This window comes from Oncorhynchus tshawytscha, linkage group LG03, assembly GCF_018296145.1.
Source record: "Oncorhynchus tshawytscha isolate Ot180627B linkage group LG03, Otsh_v2.0, whole genome shotgun sequence".
Lineage (NCBI taxonomy): Eukaryota > Metazoa > Chordata > Actinopteri > Salmoniformes > Salmonidae > Oncorhynchus > Oncorhynchus tshawytscha.
Window position 1 is genome coordinate 51,718,625 of NC_056431.1, and position 22,061 is coordinate 51,740,685.

At 44.5% G+C, this 22,061-nt stretch overlaps 1 protein-coding gene across 1 annotated transcript in view; it reads right to left on the minus strand.

The window, feature by feature from the left end:
* Positions 1-22,061, minus strand: part of LOC112238587 (solute carrier family 49 member 4) — a 65,399-nt gene that overhangs the window by 23,346 nt on the left and 19,992 nt on the right. Inside the window, exons 3-6 of the mRNA XM_024407154.2 lie at positions 18,266-18,549; positions 13,657-13,786; positions 4,952-5,060; positions 267-334 (exon numbers count right to left, since the gene is read on the minus strand). Of these exons, the coding sequence (XP_024262922.1) occupies positions 267-334; positions 4,952-5,060; positions 13,657-13,786; positions 18,266-18,549 (591 nt within the window). The remainder of the gene's footprint in view (positions 1-266; positions 335-4,951; positions 5,061-13,656; positions 13,787-18,265; positions 18,550-22,061) is intronic.

A 22,061-nucleotide genomic window follows, 5' to 3' on the forward strand; every position in this document is an offset into this window, starting at 1 on the left:
GCCTACTCCAGACAACCTCTAACTAGAAGCCGGATTCACCGTTGAGATAAGCACACTCAACTCAGACTTTCAAAAAATTCATTCAGTGACGTCAATAGGAGAAAATCTGAGTTAAGCGAACGGATCTCAAGTCAGAAAACTGTCCGGGGCCTTTAAGGACATCAAATATCTGACACCCCATCAGGGGTTATCTGTGGGCACATTCAGGTCAAGTCATGCTACAATGCTAAATCACATGGAAATGGTCTGCTGTTTCTGTTGCTTACCTGGCCATGGCCACTCCAAACACACAGCCGCCCACAATGGACCAGAACCCGATCCAGCCAGCATCCACCTTGAGAGACAGACAGAGAGAGAGAGAGAGAGAGAGAGAGAGAGAGAGAGAGAGAGAGAGATAGATGGATACAAAAGGAGAGATCAAGAGAGAATGAGGGTATTGACAGAGAACGAGATAGCAAGGAAGAGAGTGTGGAAGCGAGAACAAGAGACAGAAAGAGGGGAGCATTATTCCATGTTCAGCATGCCAAACACGACTCAGGGGACCGAGGCTAAACAGAGAGCAGGCACTGTGTCTGAAGACTGGGGAAAACGGTCAATCAAGCCCAGGGTAAATTGCAACCCTGTATTCTGATAGTGGTGGGAGTCAACGGCTGGTGGTGTCAATGTGATGATTCATCACAGACAAACGCCTGCTCTGACAGATGGAGAAGAAAAAACTAACATTATGACCAGGGTCTTGTTCTGTAGGGAGAAAACAGAGTAAAGCAGGGAAACACTACCACAACTTGCCCAATAGGAAGAGAGATGTTAGATTTGTGTTGCAAAATGTTTTTCTACAGTGTTCCCTCCTGAACTAGACCCAGGGTCTACTGCTGCAGCATCAGCATGAGAGACTGACTGCATCACAGACGGAGGCCAATGTGTCACCCAAACACAAACGCTCTCACACACACACACACACACACACACACACACACACACACACACACACACCCCTCTCTGGGGAAGCTGAGTGCCAATGAAGGTGTGCTGGGGTTCACATCAATCTACCTTAAACTATAACTCAGGTAGAAAAAAAGAGGAGCCACGTTGAAAGAGGCCAGATGTGAGTATAAACAAGATGAGACCAGCATGTGAATAAAGCATCGTGTACAGAAGAGATCCGTGGTCTAGGGGCCTTTTCTGAAACTTTCTTGAAAAGGAACAAAGGTTGTGAAGCTGAATGCAAATCGTTCTGCATGCTATTTAAGTGTCAGGGAAGAGATCATAGCATTTTGTGTGTGTGTGTGGTTTAACTGGTTTAAATATGCTCAGTCCTAGATGCAGCCGTACAGGCCTGATTTGTCCGTGCTCAGCTTAATAATCATGCGCGTTGTTACTACTGTGTCAATAACCAGGAAATGGTTTCCGTGCCGAAGTTATGTACGGTGTGGAAGCCAGGGCTTCAGGCTCCTGGCACATTCACTTATTTGTCTTTCTTCAATTTTCTCTTGTTTCTGAGCCTTTTAAGCCAGTAATCATGGCACTTACCCGTGGGTGTCGCACAACACAATGGCATTGCCATGCTAATTCATTCAGAGGTAACCACGGATAGCATCAAAAGACACCACGGAAGTTAGTTGGTACACTGTCTGCCTGTCTGTCTGTCTGTCTACCTGCCTGCCTGTCTGGAAGCATAACCAACCACCACTCTGACTGGGCCCATAGCCACAAAGCATTTAAGAGTAGGAGTGCTAATCTAGGATCAGGTTTCCTCTCGTATACATTATTATTTAAATGTCAAAATCGATCCTAGCTTAACACTCCTTCTCTGAGATGCATAAAGGTTACAGTTCACCGTCTGTCTGGAGGCAGCAGAATTAACCACCACAGCTAGATGTAACTCTAGATCAGGAAAAGTACCAGGAGTTCACAACAGTGACTTTCTCAGTGCAGAAAGCCTCTCTGTAATCAGAAAGCTGAAGCCACTGCTGTGCTTTCAGGTGAAGTATCAACTTTCAGAGTGTTTTTTTCTGCGTAGCGACTTAATGTTTACTCTCCATTAACGGAGCAATTACATATGAGTGATTAACGCAGTGTGGGACCTTGTTCTTAAAGCGATGTTAATTACGTACAGCGACACAGAGCTACGTGCCTCAGGACACAGTCTTGCCAAGCACTGGGCTGGGTGTCTGGAGGGAGGGAGGGCTCCTGCAGAGTTCAGACAATAGTCCAGGTTTACCTCAGCCTCATCTCCTCCACCCTTCCCAAGTCACTTCCCAAACTCCAGCCCCTTCAACCATCACATCCCCTCCACCTGTCCCCAGCATACTACTCTCTCATGACATATCCCCAGCTGCTGCCCCATTCTTGTCTATTATTTATAGGATCACTTCCCCGTGGGGAGAGAAGACACCAGTTGTTTCCCAAATAGCACCCTATTCCGTACATAGGCCTCTGGTAAAAAGTAGTGCACTATGGGAATAGGGTGCCATTTGGGATGCACCCACTGTGTGGAGAGGGACGCTATGGGATGTCACAGAATGCATTCTGTCAGCAGGAAGAAAGGGTCACCTTAAATACACTGCAAATGGCCACTACTCATCAGCTAGGCAGCGTGGTGGTTGACACTGTTGTTGCCAATGGTGGGTGAACCACCTTAGGTTGGACAGCTACAAAATGAACAGGAAATCATCTCAGAAGGCTGGGAGGAAGGTTGGGACTGTGGAGGTGAGGGTTTGTGTGTTCTGGGAAAGACAGGATGAAGCAGGGGTGAAAAACAAAGTAGACACCTTCACAGATTTTCTTTGTATAAAAAAAAAAATGCACTGACTGCTTTGTCTGCACACACACACCCCTCCCCTGTGGGTGGATGTACTACATGGCGGAAGATTGAAACCAGTGTTTGATATCTGCAGAACAGAGCCTGTTAATGGGAATGCAGAGAACAGCACGGCCGCTGCAATGGCTGGAGGGACACGGCAGCAGTAAGATTGGCAAGTGGCATTTGAGTGGAGAAGTGGAGAGCAGCTGGGAGGTGATTGGAAGGCAGTGAAGGGGGACGAGGGGCTAAAGCAGCGCCTCTGTATTGATCGCCTCGCTGCAGAGAGTGAGAGAGAGAGTCGCAGTGTCTGGGATGACAGTGGGACAGCGCAGCATGTAGTGTAGAGGGAAAGAGGGAGTGTGTGTGTGTGTGTGTGTGTGTGTGTGTGTGTATCACATCACCCACTTTGTCAGCACTGTTTTCCTCTTGATCCCCGACCTAAATATGTTTAGTATGTGTGTCAGACTGTCACATCCATAGAGATATCATTTCACACCTTATATCTACCCTCATTGTATTCCTCAATGAATGTTGCTGCTGATAGCATCTTATCAGAATATGGTCATGGTTTGTTGGTGCCAAGGCCCCTTGCAGGCTGTATGGGATCGTAAGTTAGGTAGGCTAATGTGTTTTACAGTAGTGTGTGGTGTGCAATGTGAAACTCTAAAATCAAGATCAAACATAAAACATACTGAAAGTCAAACTTAACACTCTTTACATTCTGAGGAGTGAATGCTGCCGTAGTGATGCATTGTAACAACTCCGTTTCTAAGTTTTGAGCCTGGGAAAAACTCTGCACAGAGTTTAGGTAAGGCAGCATCTTTGTGACACCATCTTTAGACAGCCAGATAAAGGCAACTTGGATGAGAAAAGTTCCTTAACATTTCCTTTTGACAACAAATGAAACTGTAAGACATAAAGCGTGTAAAGAATTGATGATACTCCCTGTGGGTTCTGACAGAAAGGAAAGATAGCGAAGCGAAGTTGTGTGTGTGTTATCCCACAGCTTTGTGATTTCTTCTCAAGTACCGGTCTGATGGTAACCTTGAAAAGAAGCTTCTTTTGTCTCCTTTGAGCCACTGCGATCGTGTTAAAAGTAGAGGGTGCTCTGCTCTGTATCCCAACATCTCTCCTCTCGTTCTCTCTCATCCTGGATCTCTGATGCTAATCCTGTACTGTTGAAGGGTCTGAGATGCAGCCGGTCTAATTAAGCTATGAATCTAAAGTGTTAAGTGCCTCGCTTTCTTGACATGCTCCACATTTTCCCATATGCAAATCATGTGCTGTGGATTCCACCCATGTTTTATTAGACCCTTAAAAAGTTAGCTACACTTAGAGAAGAAGATGGTCCGATAGGAGAGGGAAGAGGACGGACCAACCAACCAAACAAGCCTATGCGGAATGGAGGATAGTTTTAAAAACTTGTAATTAGGTATTTTTTGAGGGTGGGTTTTGAAGTTCAAAGTGGTATTCACAAGGGCCTGCTGCTTTTTAATGAGTCCAGGATGGGAAAGTAAAAAGGAATTTGTGAAGAAGATATTTTGAGTTGCCATGCTGTGCTCGAAGTTATGTCAATACTGTATGGCATGGGCCACTGGGGTTAATTATGAGTCAACATCCATTTCCGCCTGGTAATTTACAGAGTCTGAATCCCAAATGGGATCCTACTCCCTAGATAGTGCACTACTTTTGACCAAGCTCCATAGTGCACTATGTATGGAATACAGTGTTATTTGGCATGTAAACGTTCACTACAGCAAGGGAAATTACACCTCACCATAAATTTGCCACATCACAGGCGCTTTTAGAATGATGGGGATGATTTCAGGAAGGCTAGCAGTCCCGTTTCAGTGCTTCAATAGGTGAGCGCCAACACTGAAAGCTTTTCATTGTGTGTTGTACCAGAGCAGATCATTTGGAGGAGATTGGAAGCAGATGTTATAAATACTCTGTTGTAATAAATGCCCTTTGTAATGATCAGTTTGAACATGTCTAAATTGTCTTCCAGAACTGCTATTACTGTACTACCATTCAGAGTGAATAAAGTGAGTAATGTTAGGATAATTGGGAACAGACAATCTGTGTCTTTGGTATGTTCTAAACTCAGCGGACATGTTATGGGTGTTGGGTCAGGTGTGTGTTCCTTACCTGGCTGACTCTGGCAGGGGTGAGGATCATGTCCAGAACTCCTGACCAGCCTGCCACCACCCCTGTAGGCACCGCGTAGGCCAATGCTATCATCAGGAACCGGAAGTTACTGGAGGGAAAGAGAGAGAAACAAAGGCTTTTAGCAGCAAGTCCTACAGTATCCCAACCTAGCAAACTTCCTTCTCTCTGGTTGACAGTGTCTGGAGACCTGCCACCAGACAACCTCTTGCTTTCCTATCCTGTCAGCCCACACCACACAGCATCTCTTATTGTCAGGGAGGATCGATCCCACCTCAGTGTAGTGACAGAGAGATAAACACCTGGTCAAGAACCAGGAAGAGAAGAGCTGCCTGGCAGGCTGGCAGGGCTAGGCTGGAGGTGACACCATGATGAGGTTTGAATACAGGGGAGAACAACAGCTATGAAATGAGATTGAGATGAAGAACCAAGATCCTTTGATGAGGTGACACCAACCACACACAGACGCGCTAAACTGATGAATCAGCCGAGGCTCAGAACAATAGAATTAACTGATCTACTTAATCATGTATTTATTCATATTAATGGGTTTGGCAATAGTAGCATGTCCACAAATAAAGTAATTTCACATCTGAGATGATGATCCGAGACAATGACTAACTCCGATTGTTCTGTGAATCAAAAGATCCCTGGAAGGAAGGTCATTCCAAAGTCAAAAACTATTTAGCTCCATCTAATGCCCCATCTAACGTCCCCCACAGGCATACTTTCCCAGACCAGATAGTGGCATTATCGCTTTTGCTTTCAAGTAGATTAAGCCAATCCCATTTAAATCAATTCCCCAGCCCTGATTCCTCTGTGGGTCTACAAACGACACATTTACCACCTGCTGTAAACAGTTTGTTGATGGTTATGAGAACGTTCTAGGTTTATGCTCTGCCATTGAGACATTAAGAGGGTGTATCGGGTAGAACCAAGGCATCGCTCAAACAAGGGAACTAAGTGAGATGCTTACAATATGGAACAAAAGCTAATTTTGTGTGGTCTCTGGCCAAGTAACAGTCTGAGATGAGAGATCAGGGGTAAATCTAATATAAATTGTTGGAGTTGGTCATATCAATGTTGACTTTGGCCAGGTCTGTCAGTCTTTGTAAACACTGACAAACCACTAAGAGGTGGGTTATTCTCAAGCATGAATTTTACAAGATGCTAATCAAGATCATGACCACGATGCTGGTTGTTTGTCCATCAATGTGCTCTATGAATCTGTATCTCTGTGGAGGTTCTCTTCAAGGAGAATAAAACTGCAACATTGCTGTCTAAAGTGCCAGAGGAATACATTGATGTCATATAGTGCTATGCAGCAACTTGGGACAGGTTTCCTCCTCAACTCAGTTTGAAACAAAACAATAGACTTTCAAGTCTAAGTCTGTGAACTAGATTTTCATCCCCCCTCCCTCCCTGAGGATGAGGAACGCCTTAAGCATTCGCCAGATGTCCCTCCGAGATACATACAGGACGCAGCAGGCATATCAATGGATGTCATGAACAAATGCATGAGTAAACGCCAGCCGTCCATCCTGAACAGAAGCTAGGAAAACAAACAGTCCTGAGAGAGAGAGAGAGAGAGAGAGAGAGAGAGAGAGAGAGAGAGAGAGAGAGAGAGAGAGAGAGAGAGAGAGAGAGAGAGAGAGAGAGAGAGAGAGAGAGAGAGAGAGAGAGAGAGAGAGAGAGAGAGAGAGAGAGAGAGAGAGAGAGAGAGAGAGAGAGAGAGAGAGAGAGAGAGAGAGAGAGAGAGATTTCCCCTTCTATGACGGCTGCTGTCACTGTCAGACCAGAAGGCTGGAGATTTAATGGTGCTGTTAGAGAGGGGTGAAGTGATGGTCCTCAAATTAAATCAGCGACATGGCAGGGACAGGGTTTTGGGGTGGAGGCGGCAGTGATGAGAACAAGGTGTTATGGATGATTGTAATTGGGCAGAGAGTGATTGGAGGGGTGCCAGACAGACAGTGTTAGCAGCTAGTTGAGACGGAGGGTTGGGGGGGGGGGGCTCCTCTGTTAGGGGGAGTCTTCTCTCTGTGTTCAGATACACAGACACACACACACTCCTGGCTACACAGGCCTGGTGATTGGCGAGACACTCGTATAAATGCTAATAAAGCATGATGGGCTGGCACCACTCTTAACTCTCTCAGCTGATTACCTCAGTCTGTGCTGAGATGAAACTGGGATAAACAAACTCTGAAGAGACAGACGGACAGGAAAACAGACTAGGGGATGTATTGTAAGTATCAACTAGAGGTCGACCGATTATGGTTTTTAACGCCGATACCGATTATTGGGGGCCCAAAAAGGGCCGATACCGATTAATCGGCCGGTTTTCTTATTTTATTTGTAATAATGACAAATACAACAATACTGAATGAACACTTATTTTAACTTAATACACTGCTCAAAAAAATAAAGGGAACACTAAAATAACACATCCTAGATCTGAATGAATGAAATATTCTTATTAAATACTTTTTTCTTTACATAGTTGAATGTGCTGACAACAAAATCACACAAAAATTATCAATGGAAATCAAATTTATCAACCCATGGAGGTCTGGATTTGGAGTCACACTCAAAATTAAAGTGGAAAACCACACTACAGGCTGATCCAACTTTGATGTAATGTCCTTAAAACAAGTCAAAATGAGGCTCAGTAGTTTGTGTGGCCTCCACGTGCCTGTATGACCTCCCTACAACGCCTGGGCATGCTCCTGATGAGGTGGCGAATGGTCTCCTGAGGGATCTCCTCCCAGGCCTGGACTAAAGCATCCGCCAACTCCTGGACAGTCTGTGGTACAACGTGGCGTTGGTGGATGGAGCGAGACATGATGTCCCAGATGTGCTCAATTGGATTCAGGTCTGGGGAACGGGCGGGCCAGTCCATAGCATCAATGCCTTCCTCTTGCAGGAACTGCTGACACACTCCAGCCACATGAGGTCTAGCATTGTCTTGCATTAGGAGAAACCCAGGGCCAACCGCACCAGCATATGGTCTCACAAGGGGTCTGAGGATCTCATCTCGGTACCTAATGGCAGTCAGGCTACCTCTGGCGAGCACATGGAGGGCTGTGCGGCCCCCCAAAGAAATGCCACCCCACACCATGACTGACCCACCGCCAAACCGGTCATGCTGGAGGATGTTGCAGGCAGCAGAACGTTCTCCATGGCGTCTCCAGACTCTGTCACATGTGCTCAGTGTGAACCTGCTTTCATCTGTGAAGAGCACAGGGCGCCAGTGGCGAATTTGCCAATCTTGGTGTTCTCTGGCAAATGCCAAATGTCCTGCACGGTGTTGGGCTGTAAGCACAACCCCCACCTGTGGACGTTGGGCCCTCATACCACCCTCATGGAGTCTGTTTCTGACCGTTTGATCAGACACATGCACATTTGTGGCCTGCTGGAGGTCATTTTGCAGGGCTCTGGCAGTGCTCCTCCTGCTTCTCGTTGCACAAAGGCAGAGGTAGCAGTCCTGCTGCTGGGTTGTTGCCCTCCTACGGCCTCCTCCATATCTCCTGATGTACTGGCCTGTCTCCTGGTAGCGCCTCCATGCTCTGGACACTACGCTGACAGACACAGCAAACCTTCTTGCCACAGCTCGCATTGATGTGCCATCCTGGATGAGCTGCACTACCTGAGCCACTTGTGTGGGTTGTAGACTCCGTCTCATGCTACCCCACTAGAGTGAAAGCACCGCCAGCATTCAAAAGTGACCAAAACATCAGCCAGGAAGCATAGGAACTGAGAAGTGTTCTGTGGTTATCACCTGCAGAACCACTCCTTTATTGGGGGTGTCTTGCTAATTGCCTATAATTTCCACCTGTTGATTGTGTGATTGACTTGGAGTTACATTGTGTTATTTAAGTGTTCCCTTTATTTTTTGAGCAGTGTATAATACATCAGTAAAATCAATTTAGCCTCAAATAAATAATGAAACACGTTCAATTTTATTTAAATAATGCAAAAACAAAGTGTTGAAGTAGAAAGTAAAAGTGCAATATGTGCCATGTAAGAAAGCTTACGTTTAATTTCCTTGCTCAGAACATGAGAACATATGAAAGCTGGTGGTTCCTTTTAGCATGAGTCTACAATATTCCCAGGTAAGAAGTTTTAGGTTGTAGTTATTATAGGAATTATAGGACTATTTCCCTATATAACATTTGTATTTCATTAACCTTTGACTATTGGATGTTCTTAAAGGCACTTTAGTATTGCCAGTGTAACAGTATAGCTTCCGTCCCTCTCCTCGCTCCTCCCTGGGCTCGAACCAGGGACACAACGACAACAGCCACCCTCGAAGCAGCGTTACCCATGCAGAGCAAGGGGAACAACCACTCCAAGTCTCAGAGCGAGTGACGTTTGAAACGCTATTAGCGCGCACCCCGCTAACTAGCTAGCCATTTCACATCGGTTACAACAGCCTCATCTCAGGAGTTGATAGGCTTGAAGTCATAAACAGCGCAATGCTTGACACACAACGAAAAGCTGCTGGCAAAACACACGAAAGTGATGTTTGTTGTATGCTCAGTCAGATTATATGCCACGCAGGACATGCTAGATAAACTAGTAATATCATCAACCATGTGTAGTTAACTAGTGATTATGATTGATTGATTGATTGATTGTTTTTTATAAGATAAGTTTAATGCTAGCTAGCAACTTACCTTGGCTTACTGCATGCGCGTAACAGGCAGTCTCCTTGTGGAGTGCAACGAGAGACAGGTGATTGGATCACCCGAGCTGACAAGGTGAAAATCTGTCGTTCTGCCCCTGAACGAGGCAGTTAACCCACCGTTCCTAGGCCGTCATTGAAAATAAGAATGTGTTCTTAACTGACTTGCCTAGTTAAATAAAGATTATATAAAGGTGTAAAGAAAAGAAAAAAAAAGAAAAAAAAACGGCCAAATTAGAGCCCAAAAATACAGATTTCCGATTGTTGGACTTGAAATCGTCCCTAATTAATCAGCCATTCCGATTAATCGGTCGACCTCTAGTATCAACAGTAGGATTGCTGAGGATCAGGTCACCCCTGTCCATTCATTACAATCAATGAGGCAAAACTGATCCTGGATTGGCACTCCTACTCCTATCCACTGTAAGAGAGTGTACCCCAGTACCCTGTCCTGTGGTACTTGGGCTTGGAGGAGTCTAGACGAGAGAGAGTGTTATAGACTCATAAAAGTGACTTGCCCTCTCTCTCCAGCTACCAGCTGCTACTGTATTATTAACCTTGCTGTGATGGCGGCCGGCGGGAAATCAATATACTTGCACCTTTTTCCGGCCCACAGCTTATTTAGATTACTGTATAGTAAGGTTTTGTCCCAAATGGCACCCTATTCTCTATGTAATGCACTATAGCCCATAGGGCTCTGGTCAAAAGTGGTGCACTATATAGGGAATAGGGTGCTATTTGGGACTCAGCCAAAATAAGCACAGCACAGGGCAAAGCGCTGGAGGGTGAAATATTCTGGGGAGCCACGAAGCCAGCAGCATCATCAGCTAAGTGCCATTTGTCCTTGGCAGGTCTTGGCTGGAGTTCAATGCATCAGAATGAGCAGGATAGAACCTTCCTAGGCAAAATGACTCATACAACTCACTCAGACAGCTGTGCCAGTTCCTTTCCATAGCTTTAAAATCTTCATTTATGACATCAACCAACTTCAATTCTGTCTGTTTGTATTTACATTAAAAAACAAATCTACTCCCTGTTTCTTTTCAAATTGCTATTCACATTTAATACTCAGGTCCACCACTAGTCCACTAGAACTGACACCGATCTCCACACCTCTTTTTCCCGTAGAAGACTAGGCCAATTTTCCATCTCCTACAGAGGTCCATCTCCTACAGAGGTCCATCTCCCACAGAGGTCCATCTCCCACAGAGGCCCATCTCCCACAGAGGCCCATCTCCCACAGAGGCCCATCTCCCACAGAGGCCCATCTCCCACAGAGGCCCATCTCCTACAGAGGTCCATCTCCTACAGAGGTCCATCTCCTACAGAGGTCCATCTCCTACATAGGTTTTTGGAACAGTTTCCTGGAACACCTCAAGCACTGCAACTCTATGCACTGTACTTGAATTTTCTTTTGACTTCTTTACCCGCTTGTTCATCATCTATTTTGCTACTTATTTTTGTATGGTTTTGTTTTCTAAACATTGAAAGGGAGGTGCCTACAAGCCTGTCTGGGTTTCTTACCTCTCCTGCATATTCTTTTAGATTGCCTTTTAAACCTTCATCCTTTTGTTTTGTATTTTCTTGTGTAAATAAATCATTTGTAAATAATTATAGTGGGACCATTAGTAATACTAATGCTGCTAACTAACGTCATTACTATTCCAAGAGTAGTTGTCAGGTAGTACTGAGAACTTCTCTACATGTGTGGAGAGCTGGGCTGTGTCCCAAATGACGAAGGTTGGCATTTATTGTCAAGACTCGTGTACTGGAGGCAGCTCTGCAGAGTGGTCCCTAGCTGGCACAGCCACTGTTATAACATCAGATTTTAAACCAAACCATCACCTAACCCTAAATTAAGACCAAAAAGCTCATTTTGGTTTCAGGAATTTCAATTTTTGATTTTGCAGCGGCACAGTCTAGCAGAACTCGCTCAGTTCTGCCTCCAGGGCAAGATTCTTGACAAATCAAAAGACAGCCATCGCGGTCTCCCAGAAGCTTGGCTTCATGACAAACGTCAACCTGCCCAAACGGCACCGTATTCCCTATTAGTGCGTTACTTTAGACCAGAGGTCTTTAGACCCTGGTCAAAAGTAGTGCACTATAAAGGGAATGTGGTGCCATTTGGGACACACCCCTGCTCTGTGTTGTGATGAGGCTCTGCATCAGACCTGAACAGATGGGGTAACCCATCAAGCTCCAGATCATTAACTATGGTTCAAACTCTCTCACCAACAGGAGTGGAAGAAAGGGCAAAAGTGGTGGCTTAGAATCCAGCTCAAGACCTAGCTAACTCTGGGAAACACTGGTACAACAGAAGTGGAAAGGCTGGCTTAGAAGGAAGGATACAACTCAAGACCTAGCTAACTCTGGGAAACACTGGTACAACAGAAGTGGAAAGGCTGGCTTAGAGGGAAGGATACAACTCAAGACCTAGCTAACTCTGGGAAACACTGGTACAACAGAAGTGGAAAGGCTGGCTTAGAAGGAAGGATACAACTCAAGACCTAGCTAACTCTGGGAAACACTGGTACAACAGAAGTGGAAAGTCTGGCTTAGAAGGAAGGATACAACTCAAGACCTAGCTAACTCTGGGAAACACTGGTAAACACTGGTACAACAGAAGTGGAAAGGCTGGCTTAGAAGGAAGGATACAACTCAAGACCTAGCTAACTCTGGGAAACACTGGTACAACAGAAGTGGAAAGGCTGGCTTAGAAGGAAGGATACAACTCAAGACCTAGCTAACTCTGGGAAACACTGGTACAACAGAAGTGGAAAGTCTGGCTTAGAAGGAAGGATACAACTCAAGACCTAGCTAACTCTGGGAAACACTGGTACAACAGAAGTGGAAAGTCTGGCTTAGAAGGAAGGATACAACTCAAGACCTAGCTAACTCTGGGAAACACTGGTACAACAGAAGTGGAAAGTCTGGCTTAGAAGGAAGGATACAACTCAAGACCTAGCTAAATTCAGAAAACAGAATGTTGCTGCTAACCCAAGTTTATCTTTCTTTGAAGAGTGGAACTTACACACATAAGGCCAAGCTTTTATTTTTTCCCTTCCGTCTACAATCCTCAGCCAGACAGCTACTGATGCTGCTTGAGTGTGAAATAGGTCAGACTGGCCACTGGAAGGCTGCCTATCAGTGGGACTCCAGATGTGTGTGTGTGTGTGTGTGTGTGTATGCATGCGTGCATCAGACAGTGTCTTCATTGGGTTTATGTCAGCTTGACTGGTATTATCCCTCTCTTGAAGCTGTGTGCTTTGCAGGGAGTTTGTTATTGTTAATCAGAGAGAGTCAGTGAGAACTAGGGAGGGAGGGGGGGAGGAGAGAGAGAGAGAGAGAGAGAGAGAGAGATAGTGAGTGAGTGAGTGAGCAAGTGATAGACAGAGGGAGAGAAAAGGACAGAGCAAGAGAGAATGAGAAAAAGAATAAGAGAGATAGAGAGGAAGAGAGAGAAAAAGAAAGAGTGCTCCGTCTGGCTGGTGGGGTGGACTGTAGGGAGTTCAACCAGCCTGCTCACTGGCAGTCTGTCCACAGCCCAGCGCGTGATCCCCGGCCCACAGACAGTGCATTCTGAATGCAGGCTGTATGAGCATGTTACATGACCATGGCCTTCCCTGACTATGTGTGGATGAGGAGAAGAGGATGATGATGATCTATTTATTCAGCAGGGCCAGGGGAATCTTATGACTGTGTAATTAATCTAGGGGGAGAGAGGATGTCTTTGATGCACATTAACCAGCAGGCCCAACAGATGGCACATGGCAGAGGAACAAGACCCCTTCATTTAATTTCTCCATACCCACTAATCAAACAGACCCATTCATTCCTTCCTCATCTCAAAGTTAAAACAGGACAAGGCATGTTGAGAGGCGACCGAGGACACCCCAGGCCCTTTTGTGACAGTTGTGATGAATCATTTTAATCGTTTTAAGGTCTAATAAAAAAATGACCACTTAAGGTGTGTGATGATGGCAAAGGACCCGACAGTACATACCTGAGTAGTCTGCAGATGCTGCTCCTGTAGCTGAGTCTCTGGCTGGCAGCAGCCACACTGGGAGGCATGGGGGGTCGGGAGGGGAAGTAGAGCAGCACCGCAGCAAACAGCATCGCCACCACACCAAACTCTTTATGTCAGGAGGGACACAGAGACACAGGAAAATACAGATCAGTAGCTTATTAACACAGTCAAATAGAAGGGTTATTATTGGTTTACTACCTACCTGAACTCAGTCAATGTGTCACCAAAACCATTCCACCCAGAATCACATGTCTCTGATTCCACCCTACTTTGAGATAGAACTGTGTAGGACTGGCAGAGCACAGAACCTGAGGACATACGTGCCTTCAGAAACTATTCACACCTCTTAACCTTTTACACATTTTATTGTGTTACAGCCTGAATTTAAAATGGATTAAATTTAGATATTTTGTTACTGGCCTACACACAATATCCAATAAAGTCAAAGTAAAATTATGTTTTTAGAAATGTATAAAAAATGAAAAGCTGAAATGTCTTGAATCAATAAGAATTCAGCCCCTTTGTTATGGCCTAAATAAGTTCAGGAGTAGAAATGTGCTTAACATGTCACATAATAAGGCTCGCTTCGAGGCAAGTAACACTGAAACATGCATAAGAGCATCAGCTGTTCCAGACGACTGTGTGATCACGATCTCCGCAGCCGATGAGAGTAAGACCTTAAAACAGGTCAACATTCACACGGCCGCAGGGCCAGACGTATTACTAGGACGTGTACTCCGAGCTGAACAACTGGAAAGTGTTTTCACTGACATTTTCAACCTCTTCCTGTCTGAGTATGTAATACCAACATGTTTCAAGCAGACCATCATAGTCCCTGTGTCCAAGAACACGAAGGTAACCTACCTAAATTACTACCGACACGTAGCACTCAGGTCTGTAGCCATTAAATGCTTTGAAAGGCTGGTAATGGCTAACATCAACACCATCATCCCAGAAACCCTAACACACTCCAATTTGTATACTGTACCAACAGATCCACAGATGATGCAATCTCTATTGCACTCCATACTGCCCTTTCCCACCTGGACAAAAGGAACACCTATGTGAGAATGCTATTCATTGACAGCTCAGCATTCAACACCATAGTGCCCTCAAAGCTCATCACTAAACTAAGGACCCTGGGACTAAACACCTCCCTCTGCAACCAGATCCGGGACTTCCTGACGGGCCACCCCCAAGTGGTAAGGGTAGGTAACAACACAACTGCCACGCTGATCTTCAACACGGGGGCCCCTCAGGGGTGCGTGCTCAGTCCCCTCCTGTACTCCCTGTTCACTCATGACTGCACGACTCCAACACCATCATTAAGTTTGCCGATGACAACACTGGTAGGCCTGATCACCGACAACGATGAGACAGCCTATAGGGAGAAGGTCAGAGACCTGGCTGTGTGGTGCAAGGAAAACAACTTCTCCCTCAACATGATCAAGACAAAGGAGATGATTGTGGACTACAGGAAAAGGAGGGCCGTGCATGCCACCATTCTCATCGACGAGGCTGTAGTGGAGCAGGTTGAGAGCTTCAAGTTCCTTGGTGTCCACATCACCAACAAACTAACATGGTCCAAACACACCAAGACAGTCGTGAAAAGGGCACGGCAATGCCCATTCCCCCTCAGGATACTGAAAAGATTTGGCATGGGTCCTTAGATCCTCAAGAGGTTTTACAGCTGCACCATCGAGAGCATCCTGATGGGTTGCATCACTGCCATGTATGGCAACTGCTCGGCCTCCAACCGCAAGGCACTACAGAGGGTAGTGCATACGGCCCAGTACATCACCGGGGCCAAGCTTCCTGCCATCCAGGACCTCCATACCAGGCGGTGTCAGAGGAAGGCCCTATAAATTGTCAAAGACTCCAGCCACCCTAGTCATAGACTGTTCTCTCTGCTACCACACTGCAAGCGGTACCGGAGCGCCATGTCTAGGTCCAAGAGGCTTCTAAACAGCTTCTAGCCCCAAGCCATAAGACTCCTGAACATCTAATCAAATGGCTACCCAGGCTATTTGTTATTTGTATCTCTTACTTTTTGGGGTGGGGAATTTTCTTAAAACTGCATTGTTGGTTAAGTAAGCATTTCACTATAAAGTCTACACCTCTTGTATTCGGCGCATGTCACAAATACTATTTGATTTGAATAAGTTGCATGGACTCACTCTGTGTGGCATAATAATGTTTAACAATGATTTTTGAATGACTACCTCATCTCTGTACCCCACACATACAATTACCTGTAAGGTCCCTCAGTCGAGCAGTGAATTTCAAACACAGATTCAACCACAAAGACCAGGGAGGTTTTCCAATGCCTTGTAAAGAAGGGCACCTATTGGTAGATAGCTAAATAAATAAAAATAAAGCAGAGATTGAATATCGGGTGGCGTATCAATATACCCAGTCATTACAAAGATACAGGCGTCCTTCCTAATTCAGTTTCTGGAAAGGAAGGAAACCTCTCAAGGATTTCACCATGAGGCCAATGGTGACTTTAAAACAGTTGCAAAAGTTGAATGTCTGTGATAAGAGAAAACTGAGGATGGATCAACAACATTGTAGTTACTCCACAATACTAACCTAAATGACAGAGAAAAGAAGGAAGCCTGTACAGAAGACAAATATTCCAAAACCTGTATCCTGTTGTAATAAGGCACTAAAGTAAAAGTGTGTGTTATGCATGTGGCAAATCCAACACAACATATTACAGACTACTACTCTCCATATTTTCAAGCACAGTGGTGGCTGTATCATGTCATGTGTATGTTTGTAATCATTAAGGACTAGGGAGTTTTCAGTATAAAAAAATAAACAGAATGGAGCTAAGCACAGGCAAATTCCTAGTGGAAAATCTGGTTCAGTCTGCTTTCCACGACTGGGAGACAAACTGACCTTTCAGCGGGATAATAACCTAAGAGACAAGGCCAAATCTACACTGGAGTTGCACCAAGAAGACAGTGAATGTGGGTGGCCGAGTTACAGATTTGACTTCAATTTACTTAAAAATCTATGGTAATACCTGAAAATGGTTGTCTAGCAATGATCAACAACCAATTTGACAGAGCTTGAAGAATTTTGAAAAGAATAATGGGCAAAAGTTGCACAATCCAGGTGTGGAAAGCTCTTACAGACTTACCCAGAAAGACTCACAGCTGTAATCGCAGCTGAAGGTACTGAACGTATTGACTCAGGGGCGTGAATCCTTATGTAAATGAAATGTTTCTGTATTTAATTTTCAATAAATTTGCTAACATTTCTAAAAACATGTTTTCACTTTGTCATTCTGGGGTACTGTGCGTAGAAAGGTGGGGGGATATATTTAATCAATTTTGAATTCAGGCTGTAACAACAAAATGTGGAATAAAGGGGTATGAACACTTCCTGAAGGCACTGTAGAGTTCCAGGCCTGCTCTATTGCAGATGCCCAGATTAGTCAATTAAGAGACAAGTGGCTTATCAGAGAGCTGGGCCTGGGACTACATCACTCAGCTGGCACAGAGACTTTAGAGGTCTCTGATACTCTCTCTGTCAGCATGCCCTAAAGACCCTGCCTTCCAGACAAGCTCCTAAATCCCCCAACCCCTTTCACTGGGCTTGGCCTGGCCAGGGCAACCAAACAGGACCCATTTCTCTTTGAAAGTCCACAGCATTTTTAGTCTGTCCATTTCCCAAAAAGTACCACCAGAATCATAAATCATGCTTTTTCCTATCATAATGTGCAGTTTGATTGGACAGCAGCTGCATTTTTACTCTCTGGCTGGCACAGGACAGGGTCCATGCCAGATCACATTGATTTTTCAAACCAAAACACTTGGCACAACTGTTGATTGCTGCTTTTCAGTAGTGCAGGTGTGACTGCGGAAGTGTATAATTTATTCTCCTCAGAGGAGCAGGAGGAAAACGTCAATGAATTTAATTCCATCTAAATGCTTTCTGACCTCTAAAGCTCTCAGTTCAGGAAATGTGTCAGTTTTGTCCTTTGAAATGTAATACTAATAGTTAACACAAAGCCTCAATCTACTATTGTTGGGGATGATGTTTTTTTCTTTCTTTAAATGCTTTCATTTTCTGAATCAGTTAAGCAGAACAGGCTAAGCCTCCATCTTTTTATGGCAGCCAGTTCTGTTCGGAATGTTATATTGTTGAGACGTTTGAGTCTGATATTTGCGTGATGAGACAGACAGTCGCATCACTTTCAGCTGATTGTATTTCTCTCCCTGGACTAGACAGGGCAGACATGATCCAGAGATTATCTGCTATTGATTCCTGTTGGGTAATGATGAATGACTGAGAGGCTGCGGTGCTGTCAGTACCTACCTGCATACATAACATGAGAAGATATTCAGCTACTCAATTGAGCCATAGAGTTGCTGAATATCTTCTCATCTTCAGTATGCGCCAGTGTTTCAAAGTGAGGTAGAGACCGCATTTCTTTTTCTCAGTACCTGCCTGCATACATAACCATTTGGATCTTGTCTCTTATGTATCTGAATAACACTTCACAGTATGGCTCCTTATAAAAGCTTTATGAATGCATACATTACAGCTACATAAGATATTAGAACATCAGTACCTGCATACAAAACCAGTTGGATTCTGTCTCGTATGTGGTTCATCTGGGTGTCTGTCGAGACGTCGGCTCGGTTCACCATGGCACGTGTGGTGTCGTTGGGGGCGGGCACAAGCAGTGGGCCGACAATGAAGGAGCATGCCGCCCCCAGGTAGCTCACCAATGAGGCGACAGCGGTGGCTGTGGCTCTTTGGTCGGGAGCGAACCATGTGGTGGAGAGGAGGGGGCCGGCACTCATTATGGTTGGACCAGCCAAACCATTCAGCAGCTGACCGGCGTGTATTAACCTGAAGAGAGGATCAGGAGGGAAACATGAAACATTAATATCACATTATGCATATAGACAACAGATGCAATGTAGCCAGACAGTGTAACCAGAGAGATGCCATTAACTAGAAAGAATCCATTTCCCTCAGCATGTTTCTATGTGAGAAACTACCTGCAATTTTCATTCTAGTGTTAGCCTATAGGGAAAAGGAGTTAAAAAAATTAATAAATATAATTCTACATATTTAAAAAATATATCTCTATGGGTATGGTTATTTATGACCATATTTCTTCTTCTTTCTATTTACTCCTGTCGGAGTCAGGATTCTCTCATGAAGTCTGAGTCCTGCTGCTGCAGTGTGAGATCTGAGTCATCCCGTGGGCCCTGCCAGCCCTTCCCAAACCAGTGTGTCTGAGTGGCAATAGAAAACATCATCTAAACAGGGGTGGACAAACTACGGATCTGGCCCACGAACCCATTCAATCAGAACCGAAGGAGGTTTGACGTAATTTCCTTTTTAAAATATTTACACTGGGGCAAAAAAGTATTTAGTCAGCCACCAATTGTGCAAGTTCTCCCACTTAAAAAGATGAGAGAGGCCTGTAATTTTCATCATACACTTCAACGATGACAGACAAAATGAGAAAAAAAAATCCAGAAAATCACATTGTAGGATTTTTAATGAATTTATTTGCAAATTATGGTGGAAAATAAGTATTTGGTCAATAACAAAAGTTTATCTCAATACTTTGTTATATACCCTTTGTTGGCAATGACAGAGGTCAAACGTTTTCTGTAAGTCTTTACAAGGTTTTCACACACTGTTGCTGGTATTTTGGCCCATTCCTCCATGCAGATCTCCTCTAGAGCAGTGATGTTTTGGGGTTGTTGCTGGGCAACACAGACTTTCAATTCCCTCCAAAGATTTTCTATGGGGTTGAGATCTGGAGACTGGCTAGGCCACTCCAGGACCTTGAAATGCTTCTTACGAAGCCACTCCTTCATTGCCCGGGCAGTGTGTTTGGGATCATTGTCATGCTGAAAGACCCAGCCACGTTTCATCTTCAATGCCCTTGCTGATGGAAGGAGGTTTTCACTCAAAATCTCACGATACATGGCCCCATTCATTCTTTCCTTTACACGGATCAGTCGTCCTGGTCCCTTTGCAGAAAAACAGCCCGAAAGCATGATGTTTCCACCCCATGCTTCACAGTAGGTATGGTGTTCTTTGGATGCAACTCAGCATTCTTTGTCCTCCAAACACGACGGGTTGAGTTTTTACCAAAAAGTTATATTTTGGTTTCATCTGACCATATGACATTCTCCCAATCTTCTGGATCATCCAAATGCTCTCTAGCAAAAGCAGGGGGACACGTCTGGCACTGCAGGATTTGAGTCCCTGGCGGCGTAGTGTGTTACAGATGGTAGGCTTTGTTACTTTGGTCCCAGCTCTCTGCAGGTCATTCACTAGGTCCCCCCGTATGGTTCTGGGATTTTTGCTCACCATTCTTGTGATCATTTTGACCCCACGGGGTGAGATCTTGCATGGAGCCCCAGATCGAGGGAGATTATCAGTGGTCTTGTATGTCTTCCATTTCCTAATAATTGCTCCCACAGTTGATTTCTTCAAACCAAGCTGCTTACCTATTGCATATTCAGTCTTCCCAGCCTGGTGCAGGTCTCCAATTTTGTTTCTGGTGTCCTTTGACAGCTCTTTGGTCTTGGCCAAAGTGGAGTTTGGAGTGTGACTGTTTGAGGTTGTGGACAAGTGTCTTTTATACTGATAACAAGTTCAAACAGGTGCCATTAATACAGGTAACGAGTGGAGGACAGAGGAGCCTCTTAAAAGAAGAAGTTACAGGTCTGTGAGAGCCAGAAATCTTGCTTGTTTGTAGGTGACCAAATACTTATTTTCCACCATAATTTGCAAATAAATTCATTAAAAATCCTACAATATGATTTTCTGGATTTTCTTTTCTCATTTTGTCTGTCATAGTTGAATTGTACCTATGATGAACATTACAGGCCTCTCTCATCTTTTTAAGTGGGAGAACTTGCACAATTGGTGGTTGACTAAATACTTTTTTGCCCCACTGTATTATTTGGATTAAAAAAACACTCCAGGCCACTCTTGAACGTCTAAAACTAGATAGGATAGTAAGTATGTCGGATTTACAATGGACCTATATATTTTCAAATAACTTCCCTTTTCTGGCCAAATTGCTTTGAACAACAACAAAAAACAAAAAAACTTGCGACCATCCACTGAATTTTGAAGCCCAACGAGGCCCGAGACAAAATTGCCCACCTCTGGTGCAAATCCTTTAACGATTTTCATTAATGTGGGTATGATTTAAGATAAAATGGTTATCTTTCCAGATAGAAGCTTCTTCAGCTTGGTAAATGTACAATAACTCTTTGAAAAGATTACAAGGCAGGCAACAAAGGTGAGACTAAAAAAAACTATTAAGAACCTGTGCATCTTCTTTGCTGAGTCTTATCTCGAGGAAAAGAACACAGCACTAATATTGACAGACATTCTGCTACAGTCCTGGCACCCGTAAACCAGTCGAACACTGCTGTCTGCCTTGAGTTCAAACCAGATAAGCTCATAGCAGAAGACAAAGAGCTGTCAACGCTGGCAAGACAGATCGATGGAAGTGTAGCTATCCCATATCTCCTCCTGAGATCTTCTCAAACGATGGTTAACTCCCCCCTCCCTCCATCTCCTACAATACTCTCCCTCACTTCTCTCATGTCTCTCTCCCTCTCCCACTGCTTTCCCTCAATCCCTTTCACCTTCCTCCCCTCTCTCCCTCCCCTCACTTAACAAACTCCTTCTCTAGCTCTCTCTTCCTTCCCCCCAGTCTCTCTCCCTCCTCCACACTCCCTCCATCTCGCACCCGTCCCCAGTCTCCCTCCCTCTCACGCTGTGATCATTCATTCCATTCAAGTCAAACAGAATGATCAAAATAATTAAAAGATTTATGGTGCTCGCTTGTCCACAAATCTATCTTCCATCTTGTACACTTGATGACAACACATCATAAAACTGACCTGCTGATAATTCAAAATCTTTTGGATGACTTTCCCTTTAAGAGGCATTAGAAGACAAAAAGGATCCATCAAACGCATTTGATGTGTCATCATAGTGGTCTCTGACTTGTGATCAGACTCACTCAGGTGGAGCAAATTAAAACTCGCACCTTTTTTCAATGCCTGAATTGAATGTCATTGAGAAAACAGAAAGGTGTCATAATGTATTTTTTTTCCACAAACATCTTTTCAGAATCCAAAAAGTAAATCTAGTTTTTCAATAGTATCTGTAATCTGATTACAATATTTTTGCTGGTAACATAACTGATTGAAGTTAGTTTTAATCAGATCACATGAGTAACTCTCCAACCCTGGGTGTGGAAGAGTGGAAGAGGGGAGGATGGAGGGAGGGCAGTCATTCTGCGAGAGATGATTCACTTAATGTATATTGATGAACCCTGTCAGAGAAAATCTCATTGCTCTGAGACCAAGCCA